This window comes from Dioscorea cayenensis, chromosome 14, assembly GCF_009730915.1.
Source record: "Dioscorea cayenensis subsp. rotundata cultivar TDr96_F1 chromosome 14, TDr96_F1_v2_PseudoChromosome.rev07_lg8_w22 25.fasta, whole genome shotgun sequence".
NCBI classification, from domain to species: domain Eukaryota; kingdom Viridiplantae; phylum Streptophyta; class Magnoliopsida; order Dioscoreales; family Dioscoreaceae; genus Dioscorea; species Dioscorea cayenensis.
This window is the reverse complement of record NC_052484.1, coordinates 7897786-7923216: the sequence shown is the minus strand read 5'-3', so window position 1 is coordinate 7923216 and position 25431 is coordinate 7897786. Positions and strand designations below refer to the sequence as shown.

Sequence of the window (25431 nt, the reverse complement as noted above, 5' to 3'; positions counted from 1 at the left end):
TTAGGCCCTTCGGTGGCTTTCTCTTATCAACTACTTAAACAAATAATTTTTTTCATTAAATAGTCTTACATTATAATATTACAATGTGAAATTTTTTTTGGGATTTTATTAGGAAAAATGATGATCTTTTACATTTTGATTTAGTTTAAATTTTTGTAACAAGAGCCATTAGCGAGCTAGGAGATTTATTTTTTATTTGTTTCCCAACAAATTGGTTCTAAAAAATATTTTATCATAATACAATAGTTCTAAAATTAGACTAGCAAAAGTAATTTTTTATATCCAAATTATTAATTATTATAGATTAAAGTATATATTCAAAATTTTTAGGATAAAATCAAGGGTTGGACTTATTGAAGCTTTGTTATTATTATGTGCATGTTATGTATGTTTTTTTTTTAATTAAAATTGATAAATCATAATTTCATTTAAAAAAGCAAATAAATGATAGTATAACAGTAATGAAAACAAATAAAGAGAAGCACATAATATGATGGCATACCATAAGTAATAATCAAACATCTCTAGAAAAAGATAGTAAATGAGATAATAAGTAGAAGATTGAGATATAATTTCCTAGTAGAGACATAAGAATATTTGTAGTCTTTATAAGATTGTAGATCTTTTCAAAGTATTTTTTTAAATATATACAAAATTCAAACTGAAAATTGTTAGTATAGACCTTTTCAAACTATTTGGACCAACTCCCATTGATCTTGACCAATTATTATTACACATATACAAGAACATTAAAATTGTAAAAAAAAAATAAATAATAACAATAACATAATATATATATGATCTTTTTATATTCATAATATAATTAATTTATAAAATTGTACATCTAAATATTTATTTATTTTTTTAAAAAGGATAAATTCTTGTGCTTTTAATTACAAAAAAATAATTAAAAAGTCAATCCAGCACATTGCAAAAATCAAATTCTCTCATTCTTATCACTTGAATATTTAAACTTTTTTCTTTAATCTCCTTCCTAATAATAGAACCCAATAAATAAATAAATAAATAAATTAACCCCCAACTCATCTAACTCCATTTACTATCCAACCAAACTACCCTAAAAACAAACTAAAAATGCAGAGGGTTTTTCTGTGTTTTCCACAAATTTGGAGGGTTTTGTTAAAAGCTTCTTTCTTTAAAAAATTCTTTAATCTGTCATTATCTTTTTAACCCTAAGCATATCACCACACTCTCTAGTTCCTTCTCCGGAGACACAGACAGAGTCAGAGACACAGAGAAATGGGAATGAGATCGATGATCGCACTAATCCCCCGATCGGCAGCGATCGGTGCAACAAGCCGGAGTAGCTTCCGTTTCTTCAGTGATGACAGGGGCCGGATCCTCAGTGAGGAGGAGAAGGCCGCCGAGAACGTCTACATCCAGGTTCTCTCTCTATCTCTTGTGATCCATCGATGGTTTGATCCATCTTTGGTTTTGCTCCTGGTTTTTTTATCTCCTGCTGGTTCTCTGGTTGTTCTTTTGGTGTAGAAAATGGAGAGAGAAAAGATGGAGAAGATGAAGAAGAAGGCAGAGAAAGAGCAAGCCGAAGCTGAGAAGCAGAAATCAGAGAAGGTAATATGCGAATCTCGCTTTTCTTTTGGCTGATTAATGGCCCTTTGTTTGTTTTGGATTCTGTTTCACTATAAATATGTCTGAACTTTAGCTAAAGGCGTATGCTTTTGATGTTCAAAGAATTTGGGGATTCATTCCATTATTTGAATTTTTTGGTTTTGTTGTGATTTTGTGAAGAGCTTTTTTTTTTTGGTAATCAGCATTGATGACTATTATTTGGTGACATTTTTGAAGTATTTTAAGAGATTTGGCAACATTTGTAGTTTTGAGGGTATAAGAGTAGGATGATGGTTTGAAAAGAACTTAAGTGAGAAAGGTGGATGTCTAAAGGAATACCACTAGATAAACTTTGGCAGAAAATTAGACATACTCAAAAAATGATATGTAAATATGGTAGCTTTGTCTGCCCAGTGGATCATTTTAGCTTTTAATTCAATTAAGGTGTCACTAAATCACCAAAATTATTTTATGGTTTAGGGACAAAAGTGAGTATATTTGTGTGGTTAAATTATTTTCCTGTAGTTTGAGACCAAAGTGATTTTCTTGGATCAAGAAACAAAGTGAAGCATTTGAGTATAGTTGAAGAACCAATTATGGACTCTCGCTTTTATTTACCTAATTATAGTAACAAATATAAAAAATGCAATATTCTTTTCTACTTGACAAACAAAGTTCTTTGAATCTTGTCGTTCTAGTACTTCGTGAAGCTATAGAAGATTAGTTTTTAGTTTCTTACTTTCACTAGATAGAATCCTTTACTATCAATAGCAATGTTTTTGTACACTGTAACTGATGAAAATATGGATATTTTTAAGATGAAAAAGCGATATTAAATAAATGTAACTAAATAAAAAGAAGTGAAAGACTGAATTATTTCATGGGTGCTGATTTCTTCTATAACAATTCTATTCTGTGAAAATGAAAAACATGGAGAACTAGATAAAGGCTAACCTTGATTGCTAGTAAACCATGTCAGTTCTAATATGAAAGTTATTTTTATTATTTTTACTATTTTTTTCCCTGTTAAAGAGATTTGTTTGTTCCATGATTTGGTATCTACTGATTATTGAATTTAGTTCAATTTATGCCTGAAGCTGCAATATTCCTATTAAATAATTATGGGAAGTTTTCCAATTGTTCTTTACAATTGAGTCATTTCTCAATCATATGATCATAATTGGAGTCCTTAGAATATTTCTTTATACTATTCAAGGAAAAAATTTTATGCATCTACCATTGGGTTTGTTGATGTTTATCTTTTCAAAAGAGTATTTTAAGATTCAACTTTTATTTATTTCAATTGGTTTTATTCATTTCCAAACAAATTTTTAGAAAATGTATTCAAGTGATAAAAAGTATCTTGCCTTTATTTGAGAGTTCTTGGTAAGTAACGAAATGGTAATTAGTTCACTCGTAAATAAAGAATTTTGAAAATTAAAAAGTAAGTGCCTTGAGTTGGTCTGCAGCATGGCTAATATTGGTGTGAAACCTTTAGGTTCACAAAACATGTTTCAACCCCACAAAATATGTACTATTCATTATTTTGATCACTGTCAATCATATATTTTAATATTTTTTGTAAGCAATTGTTTAATCCTTGCTATTTTGTATTACCTTAAAATAGATGCATTTTACAAAATTATGAATTAGACTTTATGAACTTATATAATTGTGTTACTTCTGTGCACCTTTTATTTTTAATAACCTGCAAGGTTGGTTATATGACATGTAAAATAGTATGTCTTGTCCCTTAGGAAAATCCGAGTTATGATCTTCCCTGTTGAAGGAAACCATACTTGTGCATATCATAATGAAGAGTTGATGAGGCCCACAGATATGGACCATATTTGATTTAATGAATTATAAGGTATGAAAGGCATGAAATTGAGTTCATAGGATCCCTAAGTGAGGGTACACCATTTAATGTTTGACAATTTCTAGCATCTTCTGAACGTCTTTGGGGGAAGAATACGGTATTCTTGAGAATTATGTGTGATATGCACTTTTATTCTTAAATTTTGGATAATTTGAGTACTGTTGAGATTCTTTTGTATTCTAATATTCATTTGCTTCACAATGTCAGAGGTAACAAGATTAAAATGAAATAGAAGCTTTTTGATGTGCATTTTAATCTATGTGGTGATGAGAAACAGAAATTGTGAAAGGAGCATCCCTTATCCTATTGGGGAAAAAAAATTACCAATTTGAAACTTGCCCTTTTGTGATCACAAAAAGGGGATAGCTATCCACATTTTATTCTTGATTGTTTTACCTTTAGCATTCTTGCTGTGATGATGTCGCTAAATTAACCATTTCTTTCATTTCGTTGTTTTTTTCTTACTTGGTGAGATGTGCTGCCTTCAGAAATCAGAGCAGCCTCGCTGATGCGACTGGGAGATCTCCATGTGGTGTTGAATCGTTGATCATTTCCCTTGGCATCAAGAGACTAATAATTGTGAATAAATGTGTAAATCTGTTCCTACTGAAAACTATAGGCACCATGCCATGCCTTGTATAAACTAGTCTGACTTTGTTGTTTGCTGTTGTTCCATCTTGTTGTGTTACCTAAAACTCTTTTTACATGGTGTTGCATCCGTGCTCTATTTGTCATTTGGTTTTCTGTATTTCTCTGTTTCACTTGCCCACCATCAGGAGTTTGTTTATTTGGTTAGCACAGCATCTCCATTGCCTCAATGAGGCTGGGAATAATAGGTTAAATTCTTATGAATGCCCTCATCATATTTCTGATCAAACAATTGTGAGAAGTTAATCAAACCGGGGGGAGGCATTAACAATTAAGTGGAAGATTTTCTCATTTTGCAGTTATATATGCTTATGGTAATGCTATTTATATTCATGTATTTCAGGGGTAGTCTATTTAGAAAGCCTTGTCTGCATAAATATGCTTATAATTCTTCATTTTTTTTTCTTTGGTTTTAATCTCATATTTCACACACCATGATGCTTTTTACAATTATAGGTATTATATCCAGGAATGCATAATTTTGTTGGAGCCCCCAGTCAAAGAAAGTCAAAAGTTGATACCTAAGTTACAATTTTGTATAAAATTCCTTTTTTGGTTTTATTGTGGTTCTAATACAGAGATAATTGTTTTCCATTTGTATGTTAAAATAAATTTTTTTTCACAAATGTAATATACAACTAATGCTAGTTATGACTAAGGCATCCATAGTTTCACATTAGAAAGATTTTTCCGTCTGTTTTCACCACTTAAATTGGCATGGTTGAATCTCTTGGACCTCTTTGAATTGTTTTCTTTCTCCGACAGATGCAAATTATAAGGCCTTTCCTTTCACTCCATTGTAGGATCTCATCTTGCAATCACAAATTCGGTGATTTCCGTCTTCTCTTTTTATAATTTTATAATTTTTTTAACTTTTTTTTAAAAAAAAAAATTAACAAGAGAGCTATAACAATTTGAAACGAATAGCTACAAAATACAAGAGAATCAATAAAACTCTCAAAGGGTAACCTTGGAAAGCCATCTATAAACAATGATAAAAGAAGCATTTCTCTCGGCATAATTGAATAAGTTCTTAGCAAGAGTATTATAGTCATGTGGGAGCGTTTCTCTTCGCATAACTGAATAAGTTGTCAACAAGAGCGTTTTCTCTTCGCATAACTGAATAAGTTGTCAACAAGAATGTTGTAGTCATGTGGGATGGCCACCTAAGTGAGCATTGGAAATCTACTAAGAAATAATTTGAGATCCTTCATTGAATCAGTGAGTCATTAGCCCACACAAGCATCATCATATTGAAGAATCTCCACCAAAGTGGTGCTATTAGTATTTAAACTATCTGGTCCTCACGTAGCAATGCTCTATAGCAACCTTTGCTGCAAATAACTCAACAAGTAAACTCGATTTAACTATGATATCCTTGTAGTCACTACAAGGATATTATGATCATAATTAGCAATGACAACAAAGCCTATACCAAAAGGAATAAAGGCTTCCACCCATGAAGCATTGTAGAACATCAAATGAGAATAAAGAGAGATAAGAAAGAACTACCTTCTAATTGATGTAAAATTTCTAAGATGTTCATTGGTGTACTACCCCTTATGAAACACTATAAAAATTAGATCATAATTTATTAAATATGAGATTGCACATATCATTCCTTAAAGACAAGCACAGGAAGCAATCAAAGCTTTATAGCCCTGACCACCGATTGTTGATTTGAATTTTTGGAGTAACTAATATCTATAAGGTAAGTCAGAAATCTAATTGAGCTTAATAGCATCATAAGATGCAGCTAGGTTTTAGCAAATCTTACTCATCATATAAACCACATGCTTTACATACTACATATTTCAAATTTGGACACCCCCACCCCAGAACCAATGTCAAGATTATATAAGTAGGTATAAGGTATAAATAGAAATTTTGCTATGAAAAATTTCAATATAAATATCTTGACCTCGAGTGCAACTTGTAGTCTCTAAAGGACCATCCAACCTCCTCATTTTTCTTTAAATTGACAGTTGTGGTTCAAGTAATTATAAACTACTTGAGCTAGCTTGTTTGAGGAACATACAGGCAATCATAGCTGATGTTTATTAGCTAGGGAATCAAGGTTATATTATCAAAACTAAGAGAGCCATTTTGGCAAAAATCTATATAGGATAAATCTTTTAGAGGCATTTACATATTTATAAATATATGCTTGTACGCTACAGGAATATCAAACGCTAAGAATTCCTTCTCAAATCAATAATCTCCGATTTCGATCTTTCTACTGTCCAATCTAACAATCTTTGAGTGGTTACACCTCCTTCTGGAAAGTGTCATGATCCAAACAAGGAGCGTAAGTTAGAAAAAATTGGTGGAACAGATGAATTAACAGAAGAAAGTAGAAACCAAATTAATAAAAAAATTAGCCAGATAGACAAATGGGTCTTGATAAGTCTTAGAGCTAAGGGTCCGTTTGGATGGACTCAATGAATCCCCTCAAGATGGGGTTCATTGCTTACATGAAATCTTCCCATGTTTGGTTGGTTGATTCTTTTTTCCATTACCCTTTGGAAAGGGATATGCATCCATCCTAGGGGGGATAACCATTCCCCCTAATATTGAGTGGAATGGTTATTCCATAGGTGGGAAATTACACCTTCGCCCAAGATAAGGTTTTTCATCTCCCCTACCGGCTTGCATGCGATTCTCCCAAATCTCACCGGCCTGCGCTATCTCTCCCAAATCTCGCCCCTCCCTCTCTCGGGCATTTATGATCAACTTCCTCCGTTGATTTTGATTTTGGATTTGGATGCTATGAAATCTAAGAAATTGCTCATATTTATGATCTGGATTTGGATTTGTTGATTTGATCTTGGATTTTATCATAGTTATGATATGGTATTTTCCTCAAAGATTTTCTTAGTTATGAAATCAAGACGGTTTCGTCCCCATGCTGACGAAGTTAAACATGATAACATAAAATTGAAGTGAAGTAATTATTCCAAAACCATTCTCATCTTGTTGTGCAGTAAGTGAAGTAACTTAGCATCCTCTTCCATTTCTGGAGGATAAATAAAACAAAAGACTTGCATTCATCAATCTCTGTTAATACCATAGTTGCGATAACTCCATGTTTTCTGCTTTTAAATGCATTTATCATTGAACACACATGCTTTCCTTTTAAACCATCTAGGTTGAATATTGTGTTGTTTGTGAAATCCTTTCTTCTTTTTTTTTGTGTGTGTATTTAGGGCTGCAAAATCCTTTCTCTTTGTACTTTTTTTTTCTAGAATTTAGGGCTGCAAAGTTGAAGTGATTGCCTTTTTTTTCTTTATATCTGGTATTGATTTGGTTATTTACCTTTTTTTTTTAATGTAGGAGAAGCATAAGTATGTGGACTACTTATAGAGAGCTTGTCGGTCAATGGCCTCTCTCATGAAGCCGTAGTGGATATGGAGAAAACTTGTTGTTTACGCGTATCAAAACTTTGAATGTTTTTGTTCATGTATGGTACTTTGCGTTTGTATATTTGGATGCATGAAAACTTGTTCATGTTTGGTACTTTGAATGTTTTTGATCATGTATGAAAACTTTGAAAACTTGTTGTGTTGTATGGAATTAGAGTGTGCAAATATGTTGTATATTTGGTTATTTGGATTTAATTAAGTGCTATATAGCTTGAACCAAAAAAAATAATTATGTGATTTTAATCAACTTAAAATATTTAATTAAAAAAGTTTACATTAATTACCCTAGTTTAAAAACTAAAAATTAGAATATTGTACCAATAAAAAATATATTTACAATTAAACTATTTTAATTATATTATTAAAATAAATAAGCACATTTGAAATAAATTAAAACTAAAAAATCATTTGAATATTTTGTATATAAAAATCATACCCTTTTATTATAAAGGGTATGAAGGTAATTTCTCATATCCCATCATCTTTCTTTTTATCTTTCCCATAAAATTATCCCTCCAACCAAACAAAATGTTCATTCCCATCCTTCTCTCCTAAGTTTTCATTCATATTCCCTCCATAAAGTTTTCATTCCTATTGCACCATCCAAACATGGTCTAAAGACAGAAATATGAGAAGAATGAACAAAAACGAAAAAAAGGCTAGTAGGCATAGTAGTGATAGACACAAATAGTTGGCTTGAAGAAAAAAGATGAAGACTTTTGAAAAGACTAAAAGATTTTTTTTCCCAAAATGAGCGTCTAGGCCATTAAGAAAGGAAGGGGCGTGCACAAACCTCGACGGAGCACGTGGAGGCGGGTGGGGCCTGTGTACACATGAACGCTGGACCACCCACACACAACCACTACTCACACTCCCAAAAATGTGCCTTCCCCATAATTCAAATTCTCACCACTTGTGAAAAATTTTAATGTGGACCAGGCTACCAATAGACCACTTGATTATTAGTAACTTGTTGAAGAAATAGACTTCAAGGCATGCAAAGGGATAAAAATTGCTTAACAATGTTTTGCTACCATGATGTATTTCAAAGTGCGTTTTTATTGTATATCATATATTACGTATGATGCTTTTTTTATATACACATCAACCTAGTTTAACTTAGAAAATAAAGTTGCTGGGTAATAAAGTCAAACACACAACCTAAGGCTAAATCTATGTAAATAAATAACATATTAACAAATTTTATGATCTATGAAAAGCAACAGAGTAGTTTGCATGCATTTATTATACATAATCTTTTTTCAAACTTATCCGACTTTTCTATCCTTATTTTCTCTTAAAAAAGGTAATACAAGCAAGTCTTTAATTTTCTTATATTAAAAGGTAGCAAGTGATGAACTAAAGGGGATACATAATTGAAGGCTCAAACTAGCTGAAGATGACCAAAATCACTTTAAAGTTATGTGTGTTATCTATCATTCATTTTGAGTGATTGCCAATCTAATTCTGAAGTTCTAAAATTCCAGAAGATGTAATCTAAAATATGATATGTTCCACACAAGCTTTAACTAGGTCCCAACTCCCAAGACATTACCAATTAATTTTTTTTATATGTGCTTGGAGTTTTAAAGAAAATAAAAAAATTAACAAAAGGATCAATTATCAAGAACATGAATTATTCTTCCTTTTCTAAATATAATTACATCTTGCCCACATAAAAGTTATATATAAAACATACCAATTAAACTATAAATGTATATATTGCAAGAGGATTTGCATTGATATGAATAAATTGAATACTAAATGCATACTACCAAAAGAATTACTAAAATAAGAACTAAACTAAGAGATATGTCATTAGAACAACTTATGAAACAAATACAAAATTTGAATTAGCCACTCAATGAGACAATTTTAAAGCATAGCATGATCAGAATGGGGAGTTGTTATTATTGTGAAGAGACTAATAGGGAGTTGTTGTTGCTGTGAAAAGAAGAATGGGGGAGTTGATGTTGTTGTGAAGAGGCTAAGAGGTCGTTGGTTTAGGTGGAAGGTAGTTAGGCTAGTCAGTAATTCAAAAGCTGAGCTGGATGGTGATTAGCCTATGTGGAAGGCAGTTGGTCTAGTCAGTAGTAAATGGTTAGAGAAGAGATGTATTCTTAATCGTTGATTTCATTGCTACATAAGGGACCCACTTATAAGTTGCAATCCTAGATGTTCAATTCCTTTTAAAAAAGAAACACAATATAATGAAGGAAAATAATAAATGAATTTATTGATGTTATGATGTTCTAGTTCTTTCACTTTTCTATTGCTTTCTTGTACTTTTTATTTTTATTTTTCTTGTTCTTCAAGTCCTCTCATATCACTAAATGATATTAGTTTTATTAGAAACAACAGTCTAAAAACACTAAAGCAGTAGGAAAATCTGTGAGTGAAGAATTAGAAATGGTTACTGACAATTTACTTCCTCAAATTGTTGTAATCTTCACAAGTATGCAGACATTTTTCAAGAGATCAAGGGACTTCCACCTCATGGGATGTTTGATCACAAGATTCTACTTAAAGAGGGTGCTCAACTAGTGTGTTAAAGACCATACAAATACAGTGCATAGCAAAAAGGCAATTGAAAAGTTAACACAAGAATGATTAGATTCTGGAGTGATACAAGTAAGCCATTCACCTTTCTCTTCCCCTGTGGTATTGGTGAAGGAAAAAGATAATAAATGAAGAATGTATATAGATTACAGGAGCTTGAATAATGTCACAATTAAAGACAAGTTTCCAATACCAATTATTAAAGAGCTGTTAAAAGAACTGCATGGAATTGCAATATTTTCCAAGTTAAACTTGAGGTCTAGGTATCACCAAGTTCGAATGAACTCTGGTGATGTACAAAAAAACTGCATTTAGAACTCATGTGGGCTATTTTGAGTATTTGGTAATGCCTTTTGGACTTCTACATGCTTCCTCAACTTGCTAGCATATCATAAACCAAATATTCTCCTAAAAAGTTTTGTCCTAGTGTTCTTTGATGACATACTAAAATATAGTACAAGTGAAGGAGTGTATGCTGAGCATTTAAATGAGGTATTCAAGTTGTTACAGTATCATACCTTGGTTGTTAAAATTGAGAAAGTGCAGGTTTTGTACAAAAATAGTGTAGTACTTGGGACAAATTTCTTAGAATGGAGTAGCAACTGATCCTACAAAGATTAAAGCAATTTAGGAGTGGCTTACACTTGAATTAGTGAAACAAATAAGGGGATTTCTTGGCTTATCTGGATACAATGGCAGGTTATTAAGAATTATCCACATAGAAGTCAACCTTTGAATTCATTGTTGAAAAAGAATGTTAAATTTTCTTGGACACCATATGGTTAACTAGCTTTTTGAAGTTTTAAAAAAACCATGGGCCGCAACTCCTGCCTTGGCTTTACCAAATTTCACAAATTTCAATCAAGAATTTGTCATTGAGATAGATGCATCTAATGTGGGAATTGGTGCAGTGCTTACACAGAAGGGCCACCCAATTGCTCAAATAAGCAAAATCTCTATAAAAAGTATCAATCATTATCAGTATATGACAAAAAATTATGTGCTATACTTTTTGCTGTTAGAAAGCGCGGCATCAGTACCTAGTGGGAAAACACTTCATAATCGAAACTGACCATAAACCAATAAAGTTTTTATTTGATCAGAGGGTCACCACTCCCAGCCAATTTACTTGGTTAGCCAAACTCATGGTCTATGACTATGAGATATAGTATAAGCATGGCAAATTAAATGCAACCTTTGATACTTTATCAAGAGTTTATTCTACTGGGGTAGTGTTACAAGCAATATCTAGTGTTTCAACTAAATTGAGGAGCATAATTCAAGCTTCTTAGGAAAATGATATGCAATTACAACCTAATATACAACAACTACAACAAGGAAATTCTGTGAGAAACTATTCCTGGATAAATCAACAATTCAAGAGAAAAGGAAATTGGTCGTTGGTAGTGACAATGAACAAAGAAGAGAATTGTTGTAATATAGTTTCATATGAGAGGTTTTCCCATGATAATTGAAAGCATAACTGATTATCATAATGTTTCTTTTAGCAAGGCAATCCAACGTTGTTCTCACTAACTCAATTCATCAAAATAATTGGTTGAGGGGTGTAATAATATAGTGAATATCAAGCTAGAATGTTTAAGAAATATGACCAAACTTCTCTAGGAAAATGACTGAAGATAATATCTTCCAGCCTCTTATACTAATTAAAATTCATAGAAACTCACTATATAAATCTCTTCCTAATAGCATGAGCAATGTACACACACATATGAATCCAGGACTCGGCTCTAATTAATGAAGTGAATTTGAGTACAAAGAGAACACAAATATAACCTTGTGAAATTTATAAAGCTAACAAAACACTAATACATCTCTGGATCAAACACACATCACTACAAGAAAGTTACAATTTAAAAACAGAATATTAGAAACGGAATTTATTCTGTTTGAATTTGCAACCGATTAGCAACGGAATAATAATCGTTTTAAATATGATTTTAATAACAACGGCTTACAAACGGGCATTTAAAAATATGATTTTAATAATCGTTTCTAATCCGTTTCTATTAGAAAGGGACTAGATTTAAAAATTAATATATTATTTAAATATCATTAAATATTAAAAACTATCCGTTTCTAATCCGTTTCTATTAGAAAGGGACTAGATTTAAAAATTAATATATTATTTAAATATCATTAAATATTAAAAAATATCCATTTCTAATCCATTCCTAATTAAAAGGGACAGATTTAAAAATTAATATATTATTTAAATATTATGAAATATTAAAAAAAAATATCCGTTTCTAATCCGTTTCTATTAGAAAGGGACTAGAAACGGATTTAAAAATTAATATATTATTTAAATATCATTAAATATTAAAAAAATATCCGTTTCTAATCCATTTCTAATAAAAAAGGACTAGAAACGGATTTAAAACTTAATATATTATTTAAATATCATTAAATATTAAAAAAATATCCGTTTCTAATCCGTTTCTATTAGAAAAGGACTAGAAACGGATTTAAAAATTAATATATTATTTAAATATCATTAAATATTAAAAAAATATCCGTTTCTAATCCGTTTCTAATAAAAAGGACTAGAAACAAATTTAAAAATTAATATATTATTGCTTGCTATTAATGTCATGTTATCATCTCAAATAATTAATACTTATTCAATCCAGTTCACATGAGAAATTATTTATATCAAAGTATTGAAATATTTGAAATGATTATAATTAGTTTAGGCTAAAATTTATCATATTTGATAAGCTTTAGTTTTTTCTTTCGTAGAGTCTTATTAAATTATGTGCAAAATTATATATAAATAAATAAATTTAAAAAACTGCTTGATAAGCTAATCTTATGTCAAATAAAAATATCTTCTCATTTTAAATAAGTATAATGTCTGCTTGATAAGCTTGCTTCTCTTCTTCATTTTGCCTCTCTTCAATCGATCCCTCGAAGTACCCCCGCCGCCGTGCCGGCGGCGCTGAGTAGCCGCCGCCGCGCATCTCCCTCTCCTTGCTTGTCTCCGGCGTGTTCTTCTTTGTCGGTGCCATCGGGATCGTCTTCGCCATTGTCGTGCTCCTTCGCCCCCCGAGGACACGCTTAGGAACTTTCGATCAAGATCTAGAGTTGGTGGCGGTGCTGGGTTGGAGGATCGGTCGAAGCTGTTGGGCTTCGTCGGGGTGCAGACGGGGTTTGGATCCGCTGATCGTTGGGTTGCGCTTCGGAGCACTTGGTTCCCTTCCGATCCGGAGGCTCTAGCTCGGTACTTATTCTTCTTCTTCAATGCTTTGATTTTGATTTTGTGGTGTATAACAATACTATTTGAAATAGTTTTATGTAATGTTAGGCTGATGGTTTGTATCTTTTGATGAGCATGATTGATCCTTGTTGATAGAGATCTTCCCAGGTAGATATTAGCTATACAGTAATGTGCTCCATTGCCCTGAAATTCAGTACCATCCCCGTAAGGCACCTTCATAAATTCATCTTAGTTGCAATTAGTTTGTTATATTAATCTTTGGTAATGTGTTGGTTGACTTGTTGGCTGAACTTGTAATAGGATGATGCTTTACGTCAATCTAAATTCTTGCTAATGATTTCTTTCTTGTTGTTGTTGATTTCTTCCTTGTAATAGGATGATGCAATTAGTTTCATGACTGCTAGTGGAGGGTCATATCCAATATGCTCTGTAGTAGCAAGGAGCAAGAATGGAACTTTACAGGACAACTGATTCATTGTTAGAGTTTATATTCGTTATAATTATAATGTCATGCTAGAGGAAACTTATGCAAAGGTAAAACAGAAATCAATTATGGAGTTGTTTAAATGTAACAATCTTAGGTCTATATTTTGTTATTGCTAATTGATGTATCCAATGAATTTTGAAAGAACACATCACTGGAGTTAAGTAGGTATGAATCATCAGCAATCAAGGTCTTATCTATCATTCGGATAAGAAAAAAATTTCTCTATCCTACATAGAATCATATCCTTTTGTCTTTATAATTAATTTAAAAAATTTACAGAAATCCCTATCACTGATTAACATGTTAGGAGCTAAATTTTGGAGCCTTACGCATGAAAGCTTATCTTCGAATTCTTATCAACAGGTAGATCACTCTCAATGGGATGAGCTATTAGCGTATAATGGAAAAGCTGTAAGTAATAGTCTTTAAATGCCAAGATATGTAAACATCGTTCTATTTCATTATTTGGTTTCACATCCAAGTTGCCACATACTTTGGTGAACAATAACTCCTTTATTCAATAACTGGTATATAGTATTTTATATTATAATGTTTCTTTTAATTCATAGGTACAATAGGTTTGTAGGGATCAGCAAGGCTTGCATTTTGCATTGGCGGTCCATATGGTCATGGTCCTCGAGTTCGTGAGCATGCCGACGCAACTATTAGATTATCTTCCATGGTTTTGAATCACCAAATTGCATTGATAGTGCTGTTAGAGCAACTTTATAGGTGAGCTTTACATTCCTTTTAGGATTTTTTTTCACTTGAGTTTACATCATTATAAGTGGCAAATGTTATCTTTCTTCAATGGAGAAATTGAGAATTGCCGCACAAGTCATGAAATTGAAAGATTCTGAGAAATTTTGAAGGAAATCAAAGTTTCATCTGAAGCTTTATGGTCTTGTATAAACAGAGGATTCAAACGCTTAGTTTTTAATTCTTATGATTGTAGAAACCTATCTTCCATCCGTAATTTTGATACAAAATTTTATTGGTTTTTGCCTGTGTCAGCAAGAATGCTCGAAAGTGCACTGATTTCATCCTAATGTGCACATTTTTGACTACACAAAAAAGTGGATGTTGTTTTCATTGCTTTACTTGCACCCTTGATTTGGGCTATTGCAAAACAAAAAGTAAATTGATGCAACACTTAACACCAAACAGATCGATTATGTTTTGAAAGTAAGTCAAAAAAATAAAGCCATATTTAATGTATGTCAGTTTAGGTTACCGACCTAAAATTGGATACAATACAAAACCTTAGTCGCTTGACATGATTGAAGGTGGTGTTGAACATGCAACAATTGCGTGTATATATTAGCATGCCATGCTAATATATATGGATAGTATATAGTATATATAGTTTAGACTATTGCACCTATCTTATGCTTTTAAGATATATATATATATATATATATATATATATATATATATATATATATATATATATATTAGCTTGTCTTAAAAGTCAATGTTGATATCATTATAGAATCATCCATGATTGTTTGCTTGAACCCTAATTTCAAGGTTGCAAAAAGTTTTTTCACGCCTACAAAAAGTTGTGATATAGATGTGCATAGATAACTTGGCCTACTACTACAGGTGATGAACACTCAGTTACTTTAAAAAAATATATATACTATTAATAATAATTATTATTAAATTAATAAAGAAAAAAAATTGTTTTTATATACTATTGATAGGCAATCAAAAATTGTGCTTTGTGAATGGCTTCGTAATCTTAAATTCCCGGATGGATATGTGTCGAATATAGGCCGATGTGTTGATATGCGAAAGCTAAAGCTTTTTGGTATGAACAGCCATGACTGTCATGTCTTTATGCAGAGATTACTCCCAATAGCATTTCGGAGAGATTTGTCCACAGGTTCATCATCTGAGGCACTACATGCTGAGGTTAGAGATTTGCGTCAAACTCTTAGTCAAATCCAAGATCGTGAGGAGAGGCTTCAACAAACACTTGACCAAGTCCAAGATCGTGAGGAGAGGCTTCAACAGACGCTTGGCCAAGTACAAGATAATAACAAGGAGCTTCAACAAAGTTTGCTTGAAATGAAAGAGGAGAGGGACCAATATCGTCCGGAGATGATGCGTCAAATGAAGGACATGATGATGAGTTTTGAGAGGAGGATTCTTCAGCAGTCGCAGTTTACCACACAGGACTCACAACCAGTTACTGACGATCATGATGTTGGCTTATAGTTCTATTTGTCGTATACTTATTATTTTGTGTTGAACATATATACTTAAATATTTCTTTTTGTATGAATTGATGAGTTTATCTCATTTGTTGGTGTTATAGGTTAAAAATTTATGTAGCAGGTTTTAAAAAAAAAATAGGGATATAAATTTTATTTTATTTTATTGACTTAAATGTTAGAAACGGATTAAAAACGGATTTATTTGTTTGAATATTGTTTTTTAATTTTAAAAAAACTTTAGGAACAGATTAGGAACCAAAAAGCTATTGTTTCTAATAGGGGAACAAAAATAAAACAGAAAATATTCCGTTTGGAATCCGTTTCTATTTTTGAAACTTAGAACGGATTAGCAACACATCTTATTCCGTTTTAATTTTTCAAAAATTAGAAATATAATGCTTTCCGTTTCCAATCCGTTTCAAAATTTTGAAACGGAATATTTTCCCGTTTCTATTCAAATTAGAAACAAGGGAATTCAAAACATATAAATTCCATTTCTAATCCGTTGCTAATTCACTTTAGGAACGGATTAGAAATGGAAAATGCTGTTTCTAAACAGCAATTTTCTTGTAGTGCATTGGTTACAAGATAAATCATAACTATAGTTCAACTAAAGTAAAAGCTTACCAAGAGATAGTAATGCCACTTTTAGTTAAGAGGAGCAAGCATAACATAGAACACACAAAACACATATGGAACATATTGAGGTCATGATTTGGGGAGAATGGAATTAGATAAATCAATCAACAAAACCCTCGATAACCAAAGCGTGAATCACATACACAACTTATGAGCACCCAGGATGAAGCAAAATGCGCCAAATCCAAGAACACCAAGCAAATGAGCCACTTGATTCCCATCCAAAGACAAATCGAATTCCATATTAAAAAAAAAACAATGAAAAGAAAAGCAAAAAGGGATTGGAAATCCGACCTTTGTGATGAATCGCTCTGCTCCTCTACTTGCTTAGCGATCTTGATGGCATGCTTGGAGAGGATATCTTTCATCTTCTCCGTCATCTCCAAAGCCATTGAAATCTAGCAATCGTAACACAAACCAATTGAAGAATGGATCAGAAAGAAGAGAAGGAAGAATACCTTGGATCTCTCAGTAATCCTCTCCCTGACTCTTTATAAGGTCTTGCTGTTGTCTAGGGTTTGCTCCTCTTTCACCATTTATCCCTTTTTTCCTTGGTGAAAGCAAAGCAAGACATTGCCCATCTGAGCCTAGAATAAAGAATGTATAACGAGACTATATTACAGTCCTTACAACAACTAAGATAAACAGTATGCACACCTCACTCTACACAACTTTTAGACGATCAAGAGACACAGGAAAAGAATAGGAAAAGACCGAACGGCAGCCACAGAGTCATCAAGCCACCAAGGCTTAGGGTTTAGGAACCACCAAGAAGATGAGGATTAGGGTTAAGGGTTATTTACTAGTTAGGGTTTAGGATGGAATTAAATTAACTTTTAGTCACTAAACAAAAGTTTCTACCCTTTTTGGTTTCTTTATGGATATAAAATTACTTAAAAGTTCCTAGAAGTTTTAATTTTTCCCAAACATCTATCCAATGTGGCAAACAATCCCTATACTTTTCAATTATTTACCATTTCATCTTTTATGTTAACTCCATCAATATGGTTTATGTATATCACCCAAATTTCCCCTATTAGATGATGAGACAAGGTGGGTTTCTTTTAGCAACCCACCCAAATTACTATATCACCCAATTGGTTGTTGGTGGTGACAATGAACAAAGAAGAGGAGTATTGGGGGCCACTCATCAATAAATGCAACTTATATGAAACTATTTGTAGTATTACATTGGAAACACATGTGGAAACATGTGTACAGTTTGTCTGTCAGAGAATTTGTGAGATAGGTACCGTCTGTCAGAAGTACAAACCAGAATCAGTGGCTTCTCCTGGCTTTCTACAATCTCTACCAATTCCACAAGCCATTTCTTCTGATATCACAATAGATTTTATAAGCAAGTTTTGGCAGGAGGTTTTGAAATTACAGGGTGTAGATCTTAAACACTCATCATTTTACCATCTACCTATGAAACATGGGCACGGATATGGGGACACAACATGCCACGACATCAACATGGCGACAAGGTAATTTATGAAAATTAAGGACATGGATATGACAGGACACGATAATAAAAAATATTATATATATATATATATATATATAAGTAAAATACTCATTGTAAGAGGAAATAATTATATTTCCTTTTTAAATATAAGTGACTTCTATAGTAAATCTATTTAAATTTGTTATAGTACATGCTAAAGAAAGAGTTTTTAACATTGAAGTAACAATAGCAAATATACTAACACCAAAAAGCACTTCCTTCATGTTTAATTTAAAGATAAAACATGTGAAGCAAAACAAAGATAAAACATGAGAAACAAAACAATTTTTCCAAGTTCAACTCATAACTAAAATATTAATTTTCCATATGTTCTTCATTGCTAAAAGGTATTTTCACCTTTTTTGGTTCATTAAGGGATCAGTTAGCAACTTTAAGAACATTAACACCTTCAAATGAGTCAAAGACATCACCACCAATGTCTCAATTCTTGGATTCCCCTTCATTGTATTGAGGAGATCTTCTTGAAAGTAGTCTAAGATTAGTATGTTCAAACACCAAATCTTCTGCACATTGATGATTCATATTGTTTCTCTTAAGTGAGTGAATAAAAGAATATGTGTGTTGATGTAAAAAATTGCATGTCCAGATTCAAATCAAAAAATTTTTTTTAAAAAAATTACACATAGTCAAATCATAATCGAATTGGGACAACATATGGTTAAAATAAATAAATTTCATTATATTTGGATATATTCAAGATAAGTCTAGAAAACATTTTTGAGATAATTTAAAATATTTAAATCATAAGATCAGCCGAGAGCACAGATCTCAAGGCGATCTAAAATATTCAAATCACAAGATCAGCCGAGAGCATAGATCTCAAGGCGATATAAAAAATTTAAATCATAAGATCAGCCGAGGGCATAGATCTCGAGGCGATCTAAAATATTTAAATCGCAAAATTACCCTTGAGAACGTATCTCAAGGCAAAAATACCAAATTACAAAAGTGCCTTTGAGAACATATCTCGAGGCATAAATGCAAAAATACAAAAAAAGAAAATAAAATAAAATAAAAAATATATCCTTGAGGACATATCTCGAGGTAAAATAAAAATTATAAAATAAAAAAATTACAAAATTGCCCTTGAGAACATATCTCGAGGAATAAATGCAAAATTTACAAGACTGCCCCTAAGAACATATCTCGAGGCAAAGTGCAAATTACAAAATTGGCCCTCAGAATTTATCTCGAAGGCATAAAGGCAAATTACAAGATTGCCCTTGAGAACACATATCTCGAGGCAATCTCAAATCTTAGGATAGCTCAAACACATATTCCGAGACGATCTTAGGTTTCATGTAGCCTGAGAGCAGATCTCGAGGCAATGGGAGAAATGTAAATCCTGAAGCACTTGAGTACGCATCACGAAGTAGATGCAGTTAAGTGAATTTCAAATAAATAAATAAATAATAATAATTAAATAATAAATATATAAATATATAATGAAAAAAATAATAAATCATAAATAATAATAAAAAAATAAAAAAATAATAAAATAATAAAATAAAATAATAAAATAATAATAAAATAATAAATAAAATGCGAATAATAAAATAATAAAATAATAAATAAAAAAATTTGAAATTTAAATTTTCAAATTTGAAATTATTCTAAAAAATTTATTATTAATTAAAATTAAAATTTAAATTAAAGATAAGAACCCGATCTTACCTTGTGATATCACGGGGGAGTTAGGATTAGATAGGGATGAGGGGTTTTGCGATAAAAAAAAAATCCTTTTAAAAAGGATAAGAGAAGAATTGAAAAAAAATTTTAAAGAAAAAATAATAATAATTAAGAGAAGAAAAATAATAATAATAATACTAATATAAAAAAAATAATAATAAAAAAATAATAATAATAATTAAAAATAATAATAATAATAAATAAGTAAAAGAAAATAATAGTAAAAAAATAATAATAAACTTTAAAAAAATTATTAAATTAAACTAAATTAAAAATAAATTAAAAAAAGAAAAAAATTTAAAAAATTTAAAAAAATTTAAATAAAAAAATTAAAAATTAAAAAATTATTAAAAAAATTAATTAAAAATTGGAAATTCGAAAGTTGGTTTTTTTGTGATCTCGTGGGGAAATAAATAAGTAATAAAAAAAAAACTTTAAGAAAAATTATACAATCCTATCCTTAGTTGTGATCTCGCGGGGAGAGGTTGGGATGATATGGATGAGAGAGGCTTTTAAATAGGAAGAAGAACAGATGAAGAAAAAAGTGAGAGAGAATTGAAGAAAAAATTCAGGAAAAAAAAAAGAAACAAACAAAGACGAAGGAGAAGGTGCGGATCTCTCTCTCCCCATATTCATGCATACATGCGTATATAAAATTTTTTTTGCCGTTGCCTGCCACCGCTGTAGCATGCTTGGATGGCTGAGATAATGTCGCCAAGCATGCTGCTGTCGCCGCTCATTGCCGTTACTTGTTCGTTGCCGCTGCTGCCTGTCAAGGAGGTCGCGGACATGGTTGAATGGCTGAAATAATGCCGCCAACCATGTCCGGTACCCGCTGCTTCTACTGCTTGCCATTTGCCGTCCACCATCGCTGCTGCTCGTGCTCGCTGTCACCACTGCTATCATTGTTACTGCCGTTGCTTCCTCGTTACCATCGTTGTTGTTGCTGACGCTACATTTCGAGAATGTGAAGATCATGATGGTAGTGAAGTGTGTCGTCGATTATGCCATGAAGATCCAAGTGAAAATCCGATATCAGTGGAGTAGATATATGCAATGTCAAGACGTTGATGAATTCCGAGATTACTGTGAAGGAGGCTATGTTGATCTGTAAAGCCGGTGCTGTGGCCGAGGTCGTCACTGTCTTCGCTGTACCTGCCCGGTGTGCTGTCACTCTCTGCATGGCTTTCGCCATGGGTGCTGACCGGGTCTCCCGCACTTCTGATAGCTGCACTCCAAGAAACAAGATTGAACTTCAGTTTATCCACCAACCTCATACTATTCAAACACTCCAATGCATAAAAAAATAAAAAACCTTTCATAGCATCACTCGGAACTTCATATTTTCCATACATGTCAAGCCTTCAAAACGACAGGAAACACAAGACACTTCAACCCAACACAATCTATCAATAGTTCTCTAAATAACAGAAGAGCCTCCTTTAAAACCCCACGCTCGATACAAGCACTGAGAATCGCTGGATATAAGCATGTTTCAGAGGTATTCTCTCAAGCAATAGACATGCATCATTGAATCCACCACACTTATCGTACATAAGCGCCAACTTGGTGCCGAGGGACTCGTGGTGATTGGGGAACTCCAGATACTTTTGATTGACTTGGTGAAATTTGGTGAAGTAATTTGCCAGTTAGATGCGTTTCTTTGTTCTATTAATGATGTTACCGTCACCAGCATCTCGGGACAGAGGCCACGCAATGTTGTGTTTGATACAGAGATGCTTTCATAGTTGATGAGGTGCTAGTAGTTGATGCTGCCTGCATAGTTGCCATGACAACCATCATTAGCTTCCAACTAAAGCCTTCCAATCCAGCAAGAAGAATTATATTCGGAGGAGATAGTCGGAACCAATCGACAGCTGCACTAACGGGCCTTGGCATTGTCTCTGTTCAGAGTCTATCCTCCCCCGTCTTCTTTTCAGCGTATAGCAATATCGGTCACCAGCCCAAATTTGAGGGAAAACTGAAGTTCTTTGCTCAGATTGTAACCTTTCTTTTGCTGCTCTAGTTTTAACGGGTGCTCGGCTTGTTCTAGAAGCCTTAAGCTTAATCGTGTGGAGTGGCTGCCAAAAATAAAAATAAATAAATAAATAAATAAAATGCATGCATGTACGTGCCCAACAGAAGTAAACACTTAAGAGACCAAGATGCTTAAATAGCATGTGGAGGGACCCACCTTTATTCATTCATAAATAGAATTATGAAAGCATGCTATTTATTATAAGCATACGTGATTATTTTTCATTATTCTTTATGAAGATATTTTTCTTGGCTTGGATGATGTTAGCATTCAAAATTCACATGTCAAAAATTTTTTTTGCCTTCGTACATGCCTGCACATAAAAAAAAACAAGAGAAAAAAAAAGGAAAAAAATACATGTATGCATACGTGCATAATAAAATAAAAAAGAAATTTTTGAAAAGCATGCATGTTCATGACTTAAAAGAGGTGGGCCCACCGTTTAAAATATATATAAAATGCATGCATACATGCATGGCAAAGTAAATGAATAAATAAATGAATAAATAAAAAAAAAGTGATGAATGAATGAGAAGCATATGGGCCCATCATGAAGAGATATACATGGCATAATAAATTAATAAAAAAATGATGATGATGAGGACCGAGAAGCAGGTTGTTATGAATTCTACTAATCAAATCAACAAAACAACCAGATCAAAGAATTCACACAATAGTTCTCAATTTCTCAAGCAACAAACTCGAATTAATTGAGAATACTAGCTTCAGATCAACAGAAATGAGTAGCAATTCACAATTCAACTGGACAAACTCATTATCAAATCACAGAACATTGATCTGCAGAAATGAAATGGAAAACAAGAATAAAAGTTGGGAATCTCTTCCCTCCTGTGCTGATCGCCGGAGAAGATCACCGGAGACTCAGATCCAGGCCCAAACCTCTCTTTCAACTTCACTGCCTCCTTCCTTCCTTCTCCTCTCCTCTTATAGTCCTCTTCAACTCTCTTGGCCAATCTACTCTTGTCCTCTTGCCTCGTCAGCCTAACTAACTCTCACCTGAACCAATAACATCATCTCCTGTAGCCATCTCGACGGGTGTAATATAACCCGCGAGTCTTGTGCTTCGCACCTTCTTTCTTTTACTTTGACGGACAGCTGGCAAAGATGCCTCCAAGTCAGCCTTCAACATAACTAACTCATCATCCTTGCTCCTTTGCACGTGCCTCCCAGAAATTAAATCCTTTGCCGCCCACCTTTCTCCCATCAACTTCCTCTCTTTCACAACACAGGTCATGCATGCACAAAAAAAAAAAAATTGTTTCAAGATAATTAAGCAACATGGGTCGGCCATGCTGATTTTAAAATATATATGTGCAGGGTTGCTATGAGATTGATATGGTGAGCCATAAAAAAAAAATATATATATAATAAAATAAAAAAAAATGATGGAAAGCATGCGTCAGGTCCCTATAAAAAACATGCTTAAAAAGCACCTACTGCGAGGAGATATGCATAGGGAGATATATATATATATATATATAAAAGATTATTATTATGCACATGTTCATGGCAATAAATATATAATAAAAAATGATGATGGGAAAATAATCATGTGCATGGCAAACAAATAAAAAGATAATAAAAAAATAAAAATAATAAAAATAATAATAATGAGAAACCATGCATACGTTCATGAAAATAATAAGAAACATGCTCACATGCATAAATATATATATACATATATGTAAAGGCGGGCCCACCATCTGTAAAAAAAAATATAAAATAACATGAGTGGAGATAGGGGTGTCAAACGGGCCGTGCCGGCACGGCCCGGCATGAGTTGGGCCGTGCTTGGCCCAAGCACGGTGCTACGATGCAGATGCTCGGGCGAGCACGGCCCCAAAACCCCGGACCGTCTTTCGGGCTAGGGGGTCTGCTGCCACGTGCCCGCCGGACTAACATGGCTCGGCACGCTAAATGTAAGTTTTTTAAAAAAATTTTTGGTATATTTTTTGTTCTTTTAGTCAATAAGGCTTTTAGTTCTATATTTTTGAATTTTAGGATTTTTTTTATATTTTTTAGCAATTTTAGGGTATTTTTTTATATTTTTGGGGTTTAAAATAAAAAATATAAATATAATATAACTGGACCGGGCCACGTGCTTGGCCGACCTTGGTGGTTGGCGGGCCGTGCCGGCCCGGCACGATTTCTAGACGGGCCGGGCCGGCCCGTTTGACACCCCTAAGTGGAGAGCTCCATGCATTTCAGAGGAGAATATATATATATATATATATATGAATTGGGATTGCATGTACTCTGATATCAAGTACAAAAAATTGCATATTACTTGGCTTCTGTGCAAGTTCTCGGTTGGTTGCAATTTTCATATTTAAAATTTCTGGAGTTTATCAGTTACTACCATGAATACAAGTAAGAGTAGTGGAAGCTTTAAAATATGTTGACAGTCACTGGTTAGAATATGCCATCCTTGGAGTATATAAAAAATCTCTCAATTTAAGTGGCTCATGCATGCATACTGGAGAATTAAAAAAAATGTGCAATGGTAGATAAATAAATTCAAAGGTGCATGGCCCATCATAAGAGAGATAACATAAGCATGGATATATATATCAAGTGTGGTATTTGAACAACGGTTCTGTCGATTCAAAGTAACACCATGGGTTAGTCAATGATTAAAATCATTGTACCAAAGGCAGTAATAAATTTCACAACAATAACGAGATGCCTATCACATACAACAACAAAGCATGCAGCGCGATGATAAGGCACAGACAGCGGTGACTTATTTATTTCAAAACGGCAAAATTCAAAACGGCAATGCGGCGGACAACGCAGTGACAAGGCATAGGCAGCGGCAATGATATATATATATATATAAGTGATGTAATAAATATTTTTATATAATAAAATAACAAGTTTCATAATTCGCAAATCTTCTTGCTTTTACTTGTGATTTTTTGCCCTTAATCGGAGGTTCCTAAGATTTCTAATCTGGGGTAATTAATAATAGAGGCTTGCCTCTATTAGGAATGAAAGAACCTACACAAAACAAATACGATATTTGTGCTTCGATATATCATCTAGTGTCTTTTTCATGATGCCAGATGCATATTTTCGATCCCACAATGTGCTCTAATTTCTTTCACAACATGATGATGAGGAAGCTTGTCCAAGGAGCTTTAAAGCTAAACCTTGACGTAAACGTGTAGATGACCCATGAACCAACCACCATGACTTGGTCTCTAAATTCCAAAAGCATCCAAAGCTCCTAAAAATCTAGCATACCCTTAAAAAACCATCTTTCTCTCCTCATTAGAAGGAAAATATATTCTTAAATATTTATTTCTTTCCTCCAATATTTCCGCATCTCTATGTGGAGGAAGATGATTTGGGGCCTCATTAAGCCACTCATTAGAATAGTACTTATATATTGAAAACAAATTCAAATTTTTGTTTATGTAGATTTTATTCATTTAACTTATTATAATACACATGAAAAAAATACAA

General features: G+C 32.8%; 1 protein-coding gene across 2 annotated transcripts; it reads left to right on the top strand.

Annotated features, from left to right (window-relative positions):
* The first annotated feature begins 1176 nt into the window (after positions 1 to 1176).
* Positions 1177 to 4203, top strand: LOC120276382 (uncharacterized protein At2g27730, mitochondrial). 2 transcript variants are annotated; one of them, XM_039283108.1, is made up of 3 exons: positions 1177 to 1404; positions 1510 to 1593; positions 3943 to 4203. In XM_039283108.1, the coding sequence occupies exons 1-3, from the start codon at positions 1261 to 1263 to the stop codon at positions 3976 to 3978; spliced, it is 264 nt and encodes an 87-aa protein (XP_039139042.1). In that variant the 5' UTR covers positions 1177 to 1260; the 3' UTR covers positions 3979 to 4203. The 2 variants fall into 2 exon arrangements, with proteins under 2 accessions (XP_039139042.1, XP_039139043.1); XM_039283109.1 differs by having other exon boundaries at positions 1179 to 1404; positions 3958 to 4203.
* Positions 4204 to 25431: the final 21228 nt, after the last annotated feature.